General features: G+C 30.1%; 1 protein-coding gene across 1 annotated transcript; it reads right to left on the bottom strand.

Moving 5' to 3' along the window:
• Window positions 1-254: 254 nt before the first annotated feature.
• Window positions 255-7,923, bottom strand: LOC119608180 (alpha-1,3-mannosyl-glycoprotein 2-beta-N-acetylglucosaminyltransferase). Its single transcript, XM_037962492.1, has 6 exons — window positions 6,027-7,923; window positions 5,809-5,958; window positions 5,643-5,747; window positions 3,554-3,644; window positions 3,312-3,482; window positions 255-3,239 (listed from the first exon to the last, which is right to left on the bottom strand). The coding sequence occupies exons 1-6, from the start codon at window positions 6,827-6,829 to the stop codon at window positions 3,126-3,128; spliced, it is 1,434 nt and encodes a 477-aa protein (XP_037818420.1). The 5' UTR covers window positions 6,830-7,923; the 3' UTR covers window positions 255-3,125.
• Between the last annotated feature and the right edge of the window lie 5,018 nt (window positions 7,924-12,941).

The raw sequence follows: 12,941 nt of genomic DNA, 5'->3' as shown, positions 1-12,941 counted from the left end.
CCTATCTTTCTCAACATACCAATATCGCTTTACCATATCGAAAGCTAATCGATCACGTAAGTATAAGGAAGCAGTTTTCTTTAGAAAACTTTTCGTAGAGGGTTAGTTTTCCATCAAATTAAAAAGAAAACCACATCTTTTCTTTTAGTTGGAAATGTTTATGAACGTATTTTCTTTTTATTTATTTACAATTCATTTGAAAAAGAAGTTTTGTTTTTTTTTGTTTTGTTATAAATATGAATTAGCGCTAATTTAAGAATAGACACAGCAATTATTAATTACGTTTGTTTTTTTACTTTTAACATTTTACAAGTTTTTTTTTTTCTTACAAATACTTATAAAATAAATTTGAAACACAAAACTAGTAGTTGCAAGTTTTTTTTCTTTAACTTTTATTGGTAAACTATTAAATCTATTAACAGCTGCAACTTATTATTTGGAAATTTTATTCATTTTTTGTTTTAACTGAGATTTCTTTGTTAAATAAAATTGTACACAAAAGTTAATGAGGGCTTAAAATAGTAAAAGTTGTAATTTTATTAATTGATGAAATTATAAAATTGTAAATAGCGAATGATAAATTAATAACGCTTTTCTGTTATTAAATGATTTAGAAATCGCAAATGCATTTAATTCTAATGGATTTGTTTACAAACGTTTTTGTAAGATCAGTTTTGTATAGAAAATTTTTTGTAAGATCAGTTTTCTATAATCAGTTTGCTTTAGAAATTTGTTAGTAAGATCAGATTTCTTTAGAAATATTATAAAACACTTTTTGTAAGATCACTTTTCAAGATCAGTTTACATTTTGTTAGATCTTTAGAAACCTTATCAGATCAGTTTCTTATAAGAAACTTTTTGTACGATCAGTTTTCTATAGAAATCTTTTCGCAAGATCAGCTTTTTTTAGAAAACTTTACAAAATCTAAACTGATCTTTTTGTAGGATCAGTTTTCTATAAAAAAACTTTTCGTAAGATTAGTTTTCTATGATGAGTTTACATTTTGTTAGACCAGTTTAGAAATTTGTTAGTAAGATCAGATCTCCTTAAAAATCTTTTCAGAAGATCAGTTTTTTATAAGAAACTTTTTGTAAGATCAGTTTTCTATAGAAATCTTTTCGCAAGATCAGTTTTCTTTAGAAATCTTTTCGTAAGATCAATTTTCTTTAGAAATCTATACAAAATGTAAACTGATCATAGAAAACTTTGCGTAGGATCAGTTTTCTATAGAAAACTTTTCGTAAGATCAGTTTTCTATAGAAAACTTTTTGTACGATCAATTTTCAAAAGAAAACTTTTTGTAAGATCAGTTTTTTATGATTAGATTACATATTGTTAGATTAGTTTGCTTTAGAAATTAGTTAGTACGATCAGATTTCTTCAGAAATTTTCTCATAAAATCAGTTTCTTATAAGAAACTTTTTGTAATATCAGTTTTCTATGGAAATCTTTTCACATGATCAGTTTTCTTTAAAAATCTTAGATTAAGATTAGTTTTCTATAATGAGTTTACATTTTGTTAGACCAGTTTAGAAATTTGTTAGTAAGATCAGATTTCCTTAAAAATCTTTTCAGAAGATCAGTTTTTTATAAGAAACTTTTTGTAAGATCAGTTTTCTATAGAAATCTCTTCGCAAGATTAGTTTTCTTTAGAAATCTATACAAAATATAAACTGATCATAGAAATCTTTCCGTAAGATCAGTTTTCTATTATCAGTATACATTTTGTTACATCAGTTTGCTTTAGAAATTTGTTAGTAAGATCAGATTTCTTCGGAAATCTTTTCAGAAGATCAGTTTCATATAAAAGACGCTCTGTTAGATCAGTTTTCTATAGAAATCTTTTTGTAATATCAGTTTTCCATAGAAAACTTGCAAAAGATCAGTTTTATTTAGAAATCTTTTTGAAAGTTCAGTTTTATATAGAAAACTTTCTGCAAGATCAGTTTTCTATGATCAGTTTACATTTTGTTAGTTCAGTTTGCTTTAGAAATTTGTTATTACGATCAGACTTCTTTGGAAATTTTTTCAAATGATCAGTTTTTTATAGAAAACTTTTCGCAAGATCAGTTTTTTATAGAAAATTTTTCGTAAGATCAGTTTTCTATAATTAACTTATCGTAAGATCAGTTTTCTATTGAAACCCATTGGTAACATTAGTTTTCTATAGAAAACTTTTCGTAAGATCAGATTTGTTTAGAAATCTCTTCAGAAGACAAGTTTTTTTTTCACAATATCAGTTTTCTACAGAAATCCAGATCTATTTTCTATAAAAAGCTTTCTTAAGATCAGTTTTCTATAGAAAACATTTCGTAAGATCAGTTTTCTATAGAAAACTTTTTGTTAGATTAGTTTGCTATATTCAGTTTTCTATAGAAATCTTTTCCTAATATCAGTTATCTATAGAAAAGTTTTGATAAGATCAGTTTTCTTGGGAAAACTTCTCAAGATCTGTTTATTAAAAACAAGTCGCTTTCTTATCATTTAAATTAATCGTTTAATATAAAACAAACACATTTCTATTACAATTATCACTGTATGAGATTTTTTTTTTATAACAAACCCAAAAGGAATGATTACATCTTTTAACTATTTTAAGCCAACATATACATACTAATAATAGTAAATAGTAAATAGAATTAAGAAATTTACAAAAAGCTAATATCAATATAAATGTAAAAGAAACTATTTAATATAAAAGTAAAACTATTGCTTTGCATTACAAGTTCTGTTTAGATTTGTTCTCTTAGGATTTAAAATACAACATCATACATACATAGTAATTAATAGGTGGTCCATTTAATAATTAAAACAAAAAAAGATTTAAATAAAACAAATATACAAAACACATATAGCTGAGAAAATTAACATAGCTTAACTAGTTTAAAACTATTAAATTGTATTCATATTTGGTTGGTCATTTATAAAATTATATATTAAAAGTAATGAGAGATAAAAATAGAACAGAAAACCTACTTAATAGCGAAATGAAAAGGAATCCTATATTGTTGTGGTTTGTTGTTAGTAAATTGTTTTAAATATTTTGTTTTTAGTTTTTGTAATAAATAGAAAAAAGTTAACTAAATTAAGACTAAGAAGTTAAACTTAAAATGATAAAATTCTGTTAGCTCCACGATAAATCATAACCTTTCCAATTGACATTGGGTGCCAAATAGACACGTCTTTTATTAAAGAAAAACGATACAATACCATGATAAGCAGTACGCGGTACACCACTCTATATAATTAACAAAGAAATATGGTATTTATTATTGGTATAAAATTTATAGTAGAAAAAAGTTTTACTCACCTTTAAGTCGTCCATGAGTCCCAGCATTTTTGCTGTTCTTTTATACTGATCTCTAGTATTGTATTGTATTCTTACCGGTCCATCACGTTTTATTAATTCACGTCTTAATTCATCATACGTAACTACAGGATACGTATAGATTTCTTTTATAAATGTTTTATCGTAATTGTCCTGTAATTATTTAAAATAAATATGATTTAAAATAGTGATTTTGTTTAACTTATTTAAGAGTTATGTGTTACCTTTAATAAATAGCTTAAGTTCATTTTTGTAAATGGTACAAATTCCTCACTTAATTTAATATAACGTAAATATTTATCGAAAAACAGGCCACTGAAAAATATAATTGAAGAAAAAATGTTTATTTTATATTTCAAATAGTATTTCAAGATCAGTTTTCTATAGAAAACTTTCTCAAAGATCAGTTTTATATAGAATACTATTTGAAAGATCAATTTTTTATAGAAAACTTTTTGAAAGATCATTTTTCTAAGAAAACATTTTGAAAGATCAGTTTTCTAAGAAAACTTTTTGAAAGATCAGTTTTCTAAGAAAACTTTTTGAAAGATCAATCCTCCATAGAAAACTTTTTGCATGATCATTTTTACAGAAAATTCTTCGCAAGATCAGTTTTCTATAGAAAACTTTTCGCAACATCAGTTTTCTATAGAAAACTTTTTGCAACATCAGTTTTCTATAGAAAACTTTTTGCAAGATCAGTTTTCTATAGAAAACTTTTCGCAAGATCAGTTTTCTATAGAAAACATTTCGCAAGATCAGTTTTCTATAGAAAACTTTTCGCAAGATCAGTTTTCTATAGAAAACATTTCGCAAGATCAGTTTTCTATAGAAAATTTTTCGCCAGTTCAGTTTTCTATAGAAAATTTTTCGCCAGATCAGTTTTCTATAGAAAACGTTTCACAAGATCAGTTTTCTATAGAAAACTTTTCGCAAAATCAGTTTTCTATAGAAAACTTTTCGCAAGATCAGTCTTCTATAGAAAACTTTTCGCAAGATCAGTCTTCTATAGAAAACTTTTCGCAAGATCAGTCTTCTATAGAAAATTCTTCGCAAGATCAGTTTTCTATAGAAAACTTTTCGCAACATCAGTTTTCTATAGAAAACTTTTCGCAAAATCAGTTTTCTATAGAAAACTTTTCGCAAGATAAATTATCTATAGAAAACTTTTCGCAAGATCAGTTTTCTATAGAAAACTTTTCGCAATATCAGTTTTCTATAGAAGACATTTAGCAAGATAAATTATCTATAGGCAACTTTTCACAAGATCAGTTTTCTATAGAAAACTTTTCGCAAGATCAGTTTTCTATAGAAAACTTTTCGCAAGATCAGTTTTCTATAGAAAACTTTTCGCAAGATCAGTTTTCTATAGAAAACTTTTCGCAAGATCAGTCTTCTATAGAAAACTTTTCGCAAGATCAGTTTTCTATAGAAAACTTTTCGCAAGATCAGTTTTCTATAGAAAACTTTTCGCAAGATCAGTTTTCTATAGAAAACTTTTCGCAAGATCAGTTTTCTATAGAAAACTTTTCGCAAGATCAGTTTTCTATAGAAAACTTTTCGCAAGATCAGTTTTCTATAGAAAACTTTTCGCAAGATCAGTTTTCTATAGAAAACTTTTCGCAAGATCAGTTTTCTATAGAAAACTTTTCGCAAGATCAGTTTTCTATAGAAAACTTTTCGCAAGATCAGTTTTCTATAGACAACATTTTGCAAGATCAGTTTTCTATAGACAACATTTTGCAAGATCAGTTTTCTATAGACAACATTTTGCAAGATCAGTTTTCTATAGACAACATTTTGCAAGATCAGTTTTCTATAGACAACATTTCGCAAGATCAGTTTTCTATAGAAAACTTTTCGCAAGATTAGTTTTCTATAGAAAACTTTTCGCAAGATTAGTTTTCTATAGAAAACTTTTCGCAAGATCAGTTTTATATAGAAAATTTTTCACAAGATCAGTTTTATATAGAAAACTTTTAGCAAGATCAGTTTTATATAGAAAACTTTTAGCAAGATCAGTTTTCTATAGAAAACTTTTCGCAAGATCAGTTTTCTATAGAAAGCTTTTCGCAAGATCAGTTTTCTATAGAAAACTTTCCGCAAGATCAGTTTTCTATAGAAAACTTTTCGCAGGATCAGTTTTCTATAGAAAACTTTTCGCAGGATCAGTTTTCTATAGAAAACTTTTCGCAATAATTTTCCTTAAAAACTTTTCGATAGATCAGTTTTCTTAAAAAAACTTTTTTAAGATCAGTTTTCATTAGAAAACTTTTCATAAGATTAGTTTTCTTGAAAATGTTTAAAACTTACTTCGAAACACCAACTTTGCCAAATGTACGAGTTCTAGATATTTCCGGACGTATGCAAACACGATTTTTCCTCTGCTCCGGATGGCGTATCCAATCATCCCAGAAGCTAAAAGCAGAAATCCCATGCAAAAACTCAGGTTTTTTCACAATTCTAATAATTTACTTACGATTTAGGCCATTTAACGGATAACTCTTGCCACAGATCTCTGGTCAACATCCAACCCAAACCGGGGAAGAAATCTGTACGATATAACAATTCCGGATGCGAGGCATCTATTAGATTTGCTTTGCCATTATCATTCCAGGCGGAAACACACCTAAAAAAGAAGAAAATATATTTTTTTATAATAATTTTTGTTTACTTTAAAATTTTGGTCTTATATACCACAAAGAAGGATCCTGCTTGAGTAAATGATGAGTACCCGAAAAGTATTCAAAGAAATCGGGTGCCACATTGAGATCATCCTCGACAATTATAACATAATCATAACCTTTGCCAAAGGTATTATTCAAAGCCCAACCATAATGTCGTGCTATTTTATAATAACCCTTGAATTTCTTTTCCTTCGGTGGTACAAATATATCCGATTGATCAGGCTGCTCTATTAGAGACACCTGTTCCTTATAGGATAAGATAACATTACGAGTAGCCTCATCACCGCAATCTTGCGAAACAATAATGGGAAATTGTTCCATACTGGGACGATACTTAATAAGATTATCCAAACATTTCGAAATGGAAACACGATTACAGGCAAATACTAATACCGGAATAATGGGTTGACCATTGCTGAGATGAGTTTTTGTGGGTTGCGTTACTGGCTGCTGAGAGTTGATAACTAAATTCGTTTCAGTATCATTGGGTTGTTCCAATATATTTTCCTGCCTCTCATTAGAGGAGGGTGGCTCCTGTATTGGTTGATTATTGGGTAAGGCTATGATGGCAATTTCTTTTTCTGTGGCTGCTTGAGCTTCCTGGGGATATTTTGTCTTTAGTATGCCTAATAGATTGACCATTAGCTTATCACTTTTGCGATACTCTTGGCGAGCATCTTGTTCTAACTGCTGCAGCCTATTGGGCGTTAATGCAGGAGAAAATTTCGTATTTGTACGGGGCACAAAGTAGAAAACTATAAATGTCCAAGTTACTAAGAAACCGGCAATAATTAAGAATTTCTTAGAGCGCATTTTTCTTTTTGTTGGCAATGTGGACTGGTTGGTTAATTTCTTTTTGATTTTTTTAGTTGTCTTAAGGTGGGAGGGAGTGGGAGTTTTGTTAATTTGACAATTTACTTTCTTTTAATGTTTTGGTCATTTAAAATGGCAACTTAATTGGTCGTTTGCTTTTGCAGACAATTCCTATTGTTTTGTTTTATATTAATTTGAATATTTATCACAGCATGTTGGAATCGTATGGTGTATATTATTGCATATTATATCGTAAGCCAGTTTTAATTATATTTAATTTCAGCCGCTGCTAAAATGTCAAACTGCTTAATGTGTATAAACAAGAATGTTGGTGGCTTTTAAACAAAATGTTATGGTTGACGTCGATACTTAATTATAGTAATTCCCATAAGGTTTCATTCAATTGCTCTATAGACATGAAACATTTAGTTCTATATACACTATTAGTTGTTGCTCTTTCTCATTTAGTTTATAAACTAAGCAAGTGTGTGATCTATTTCTAATGATTCCCAAAAAGCCAACTTCATAACCAACTCTACTACTTTTAGCGCTGCTGCTGTTGCCACCAACACCACTACCATCTGCACCAATGGCAATAATAACAATAATCAAGGGAACACGTAAACACTTCAATTAATACAATGCCGTCCGTCCATTAGCTGTTGTTGTGCTGTTAGCGATGCTGCCTGCCTTTTGAAGAAGACTCAGCCCTAAATAGTTTTTTGCCGTGTTTTGTTTTTTACAGACAATTTCTTATCATTTTAATTGTCTTCATTGCTGGCCTTGTTGTTTAATTAGTTATTTTTTGTGTCTGTTTTTTTCTATATTTTATGTATTTCTATAGTTTTATGTTTTTTTCATTTGTACCTTCAACTAACTTGCTAATTTTTAGCAAACATTTGTTATATTTATCACTTAAACTTTCTTTAATTTCTTACTCTTTTTCTGTTTACTCTGTTTTAACAAATAATCGTCAATTTCTATACGTGTTTTATTCAATAAATGTTAAAAAATCTTTGTTTTCTCTGGAGAAATGCAAAAAAAGTTGAAATTTTTGTATGTTCGACCCAGAGCCCTGCGCCGACAAATATTAACGACGGCGGCGACTGACACTGAATATGTCGGCAGCGGCTTAAAATCGACTGTAAGCCGGCTTAGTTTTCAACTACGTTTAGTTTTTAATTTTTCAACGATTTTTAAATAAAAACGGAATCCGAGAGATCAGAAAGTAGGATTTTGGAAGCAAATATATTGTTTATAACAACAAAACAGAGCAAACTCAAAAGTTGCATGAGAAATTATGCAGGGATGAATAAAAAATTCTTAAAAATTAAAAACAAATCCTTTCTCCAAGTTTTACTAGGATCTGCCGATATTTAACCCTATCTTCCATATAAAACATCTTGCAGAAAATCAGTTTCTAAAAAATTTTGCATTAAGAAAATGATCAATAACGTAAAAACAAAGATATTTTATTTGTTTATTTACTAGCTATACCCAGTGTGCTGTGCTACCCTAAAAGCAATATAAATAAGAAACCTACTTAACAATTTTGATGTTTCTAACTACAATGGTTTTCCAGATATACAATTTGTTACATATGGGAGATTCCACGCAAATTATTGCAATTTTAGCCAATTATTCCGAACGTTAATTAAGATTTTAATTTAATCTATGAAAAATTTGAATAATCTAATAGTTTCCAGATATACAAAATTTTGTATTTAATTCATATGGGAAGTGCCAAGCCCCCCCATTGAAAATCCGCCCGTTATTCTCTAAATGTTCTTCAGTAAAATTTGAAGATTCTAGCTCTAATAGTTTCTCAGATATACGAATTTTTCTATTTAATTCATATGGGAGCTCCAAGCCCCTCAGATGAAAGTCCGCCCTTTTTTCTCCAAAATGTTCAGATGAATATTAAAGTTGTTCGTGCAAAATTTGAAGAATTTAGTTATATTAGTTTCCCAGATAAACGAATTGTTGTATTCAATCATTTAAAGGGATCACAAAGAGATTGAAAAATATTCCAAAAGTTTCACTTTGAAAACATTATTAGAATGTATGAAAACTCGCAACTCTAAAGGAAGACTATTCCTATTTTAGTGGTATTTTATGATTAAAATAAGTAAGGCAAATCATATGTCGTAAAAAAGCAAATTTCGGAAGTGGTCCGATCATTAGATTAATAAGAACGTCACCGTGATTTTCGGATTAGGGACTTAAATGTGGAATTGGATCAATAATATATATAATTTAAAGTATTTTTTTTTTAATTCTACCATAATTCTATCATAATGATAACTTTTGGAATGATGTATTAGCTATAAACTGATTTTCTGTAAGAGGGTTATATTGGCGGACCGATCCTCATAATTTTATTTTTCATAAATGTGGGTTTCGGTTCCTAAAAATGTTTATTTCGTCGACATCGACATTTGAAAGCCATTTATGTGCGTTTAAGTCATTTTCTGAAGAAGATTTCATTACATATTTTCGTTCCAACAAAATTTGTTTTATTATGGTATTATTAAGTACGTAGAAAACGTTAAAATCAATTATTGAAGGGGGCAGGGTCAACTATGGCCCATAGAGATTTCGATTGATATCGAGCCCTTTTTGCAAAATGGACGTAAGCGAGATAAATTTTCGTTCAATTAGGATACTGCATGTTTAATTTTATGTTTATATATTCAATATTTTAGAAAATTCAAAAAGTACCAGTTAAAGAACGAAAAATTACCAGAAATACTCCAGTTTAAATTTTCATTCACTCAAGTCCCTGATTGCTTAGTTTTATGTTTTTAGGTTCATTATAAAAGAAAATCCAAATAGTACAAGTTGAAGAACGAAAAAGTATCAAAAAGTCCCGTTTTATATGTTCTCACTTACTCCATGTTCAATATTATAGAAAATTCAAAAAATACCTTTTGAAGAACGAAAAAGTACCAAAAAGTTCCCTTTTATATGTTATTACTTAATCCGGGCTGTACATTCCTAAATTCATGTTTCTAGGTTCAATATTATAAAAAATTCAAAAAGTACCAGTCGAAGAACGAAAAATAGAAAACTCAAAAAGTACCTTTTGAAGAACGAAAAAGTACCAAAAAGTCCACTTTTACAGATTCTCAAGTGCTTAATTACATGTTTCTAAGTTCTAAGTCAAAAAAGTACCAGTTGCAACATCGTATTGGGAGCCCGTTATTATGTATTCATATGTATAAGTTAATAAACCAAAAACAATGTTTTATAAAAAAGTATCAAAAATAGTTACAATTTTCACCCCTTAAACGTCCGAATATCCAAAAAGTACTAAATTCATATTTTTATTTGTTCGTCAAGTTATGAAGGATTCAAAAATATTTTTTGAATGTTCTCTGGTTTAAAAGATACATGGTGTGCAAAAGAAGTACCAAATTACAGTTTCTACCCGTTAATTCCCCAAAGGGGTCGAATTTGAAAAAAGTACCAGACACCTGCCCGCTTATTTTTTAAATGAACGACGATAAGCTTTAAACTGTTTTTGTATCTTTTATAGTTTAGGAGATATGAGGTTACCGAATTTACCCGTTTTTACCATTTTTAACCCCCTAATCATTCGAATTTCCAAAAATCCCGTCTAAGTGGATCTATTTGGTGGGAGACCAACCTCTTGTCCAAATTTCAGCTCTTTAGCTAAAACCGTTTAGGCTCTACGATGATGAATCAGTCAGTCAGTCAGTCAGAAACGTTAGAATTTTATATATGTATTATGTATATAGATTTCGTGCATTGAATTATACTGTAAAAACATTGTAACGTTCGACTTGAATTCAAGTTTCGTTTTCACTGGAGAATGCTATTGAATTAAAATGTATTTCAACACTTGAAATTTGAATGTTTGACTGGAATTAAACTTGTTTTAAACTTTAATTCCATCAAGAATGCTTATTTGGTATAGTGTGACAACTATAAGGGACCTAAAGCCCACAATGGTTAGTACCAATATTTTGCCCAAACAACATCTACGTACCTAGCCAGGTTATATCCTCTAGGTCCGTGAAGACATTCTCTACAAAGCTATAAATTTGTATAAAAGGCGGCTTAACAATTGTTTCTTGTAAATATTCGGCCACCATAGTGTTTGGAGACAACAAGAGCTTCACTGAAAGGCAGACATCGCGCTCTATTATGGGTGTATGGTAGTGATTCTGTTGAGATCAATTGTATAATAATAAGTATGTATCCCAAGGATACCCCCTGAATACGGCAATCAGCTTCCGTCCATTGCCTCTAGGTGATAATATACCGTTGACGCCAACGAAGCTGGTTTGAAGTCAAAGCAGCGACTCGAATTAGGCGCGAAAACACGAAAATATCTGAGGCGAAGCATATACATCGAACGTTGAGCAAAGTTCTACACCGGCCAAATTTCAATGAGCGGCTTATTATTAGATAAAAGAAAACTTGCTTAAATGAAAACAAATTATTTTTATATTGTAAAATTCCACAAATTTAGCGAAAGTATTCTGTAAATTGTACAAAATATGGCGAAATTTTCAAGCCGTATTAAGCTGAAAAATTTTCGGCGGCGGCGGCTATGACATTTTGTTCGGCGGCTAGGCTTAGTCGGCTTAAGCCGAATCGGCACAAGTCTCTGGTTCGACCAATAAAAAAATACGCGAATGAAAAATGTCAAATGTGTGTGAAAAAAGTATTTCTTTTTGTGTAGTATGTGTTGAACAGCTGTTCGAGTTATCGCTAATTATAAAAGATAAAGCAGTGTCGCTGTCAATATGACATTGATAAGGCAGTGTCACATAAATCAAAAGGAGTTGCCACATAATAATCTCTTTTAAAAATACGTTAAATTATTTACTAAAATATAAATTTAAGTGAACTAGAACAGAGCTTGAACTAAACTAAAACTGAACTAGAACTGAACTAGAACTGAACTAGAACTGAACTAGAACTGAACTAGAACTGAACTAGAACTGAACTAGAACTGAACTAGAACTGAACTAGAACTGAACTAGAACTGAACTAGAACTGAACTAGAACTGAACTAGAACTGAACTAGAACTGAACTAGAACTGAACTAGAACTGAACTAGAACTGAACTAGAACTGAACTAGAACTGAACTAGAACTGAACTAGAACTGAACTAGAACTGAACTAGAACTGAACTAGAACTGAACTAGAACTGAACTAGAACTGAACTAGAACTGAACTAGAACTGAACTAGAACTGAACTAGAACTGAACTAGAACTGAACTAGAACTGAACTAGAACTGAACTAGAACTGAACTAGAACTGAACTAGAACTGAACTAGAACTGAACTAGAACTGAACTAGAACTGAACTAGAACTGAACTAGAACTGAACTAGAACTGAACTAGAACTGAACTAGAACTGAACTAACTGAACTAGAACTGAACTAGAACTGAACTAGAACTGAACTAGAACTGAACTAGAACTGAACTAGAACTGAACTAGAACTGAACTAGAACTGAACTAGAACTGAACTAGAACTGAACTAGAACTGAACTAGAACTGAACTAGAACTGAACTAGAACTTGAACTAGAACTGAAACTAGAACTGAACTAGAACTGAACTAAACCTGAACTAGAACTGAACTAGAACGAACTAGAACTAGAACTGAACTAGAACTGAACTAGAACTGAACTAGAACTGAACTAGAACTGAACTAGAACTGAACTAGAACTGAACTAGAACTGAACTAGAACTGAACTAGAACTGAACTAGAACTGAACTAGAACTGAACTAGAACTGAACTAGAACTGAACTAGAACTGAACTAGAACTGAACTAGAACTGAACTAGAACTGAACTAGAACTGAACTAGAACTGTAACTAGAACTGAACTAGACACTGAACTAACTAGAACTAGAACGAACTAGAACTGAACTAGAACTGAACTAGAACTGAACTAGAACTGAACTAGAACTGAACTAGAACTGAACTAGAACTGAACTAGAACTGAACTAGAACTGAACTAGAACTGAACTAGAACTGACCTAGAACATGAACTAGACTGAACTAGAACTGAACTAGAACTGAACTAGAACTGAACTAGAACTGAACTAGAACTGAACTAGAACTGAACTAGAAC

The sequence above is a fragment of the Lucilia sericata genome, unplaced genomic scaffold (assembly GCF_015586225.1).
Source record: "Lucilia sericata isolate MDLA Ls3-8-SP2 unplaced genomic scaffold, ASM1558622v1 Contig000801F_arrow, whole genome shotgun sequence".
Taxonomy (NCBI): Eukaryota; Metazoa; Arthropoda; class Insecta; order Diptera; family Calliphoridae; genus Lucilia; species Lucilia sericata.
Note: the sequence above shows the minus strand (reverse complement) of the source record. Positions and strands in the feature narration are given on the sequence as shown.

Bases quoted from the DNA above. Each gene is read 5' to 3' on its own strand.
- LOC119608180 (XM_037962492.1), bottom strand. From the start codon at position 6,829: ATGCGCTCTAAGAAATTCTTAATTATTGCCGGTTTCTTAGTAACTTGG. The intron at 5,748-5,808 runs GTAAGTAAATTA...TTCTGCTTTTAG, and splicing joins TCCGTTAAATGGCCTAAATC to CTTCTGGGATGATTGGATAC. The intron at 3,240-3,311 runs GTGAGTAAAACT...TTAATTATATAG, and splicing joins GACTCATGGACGACTTAAAG to AGTGGTGTACCGCGTACTGC.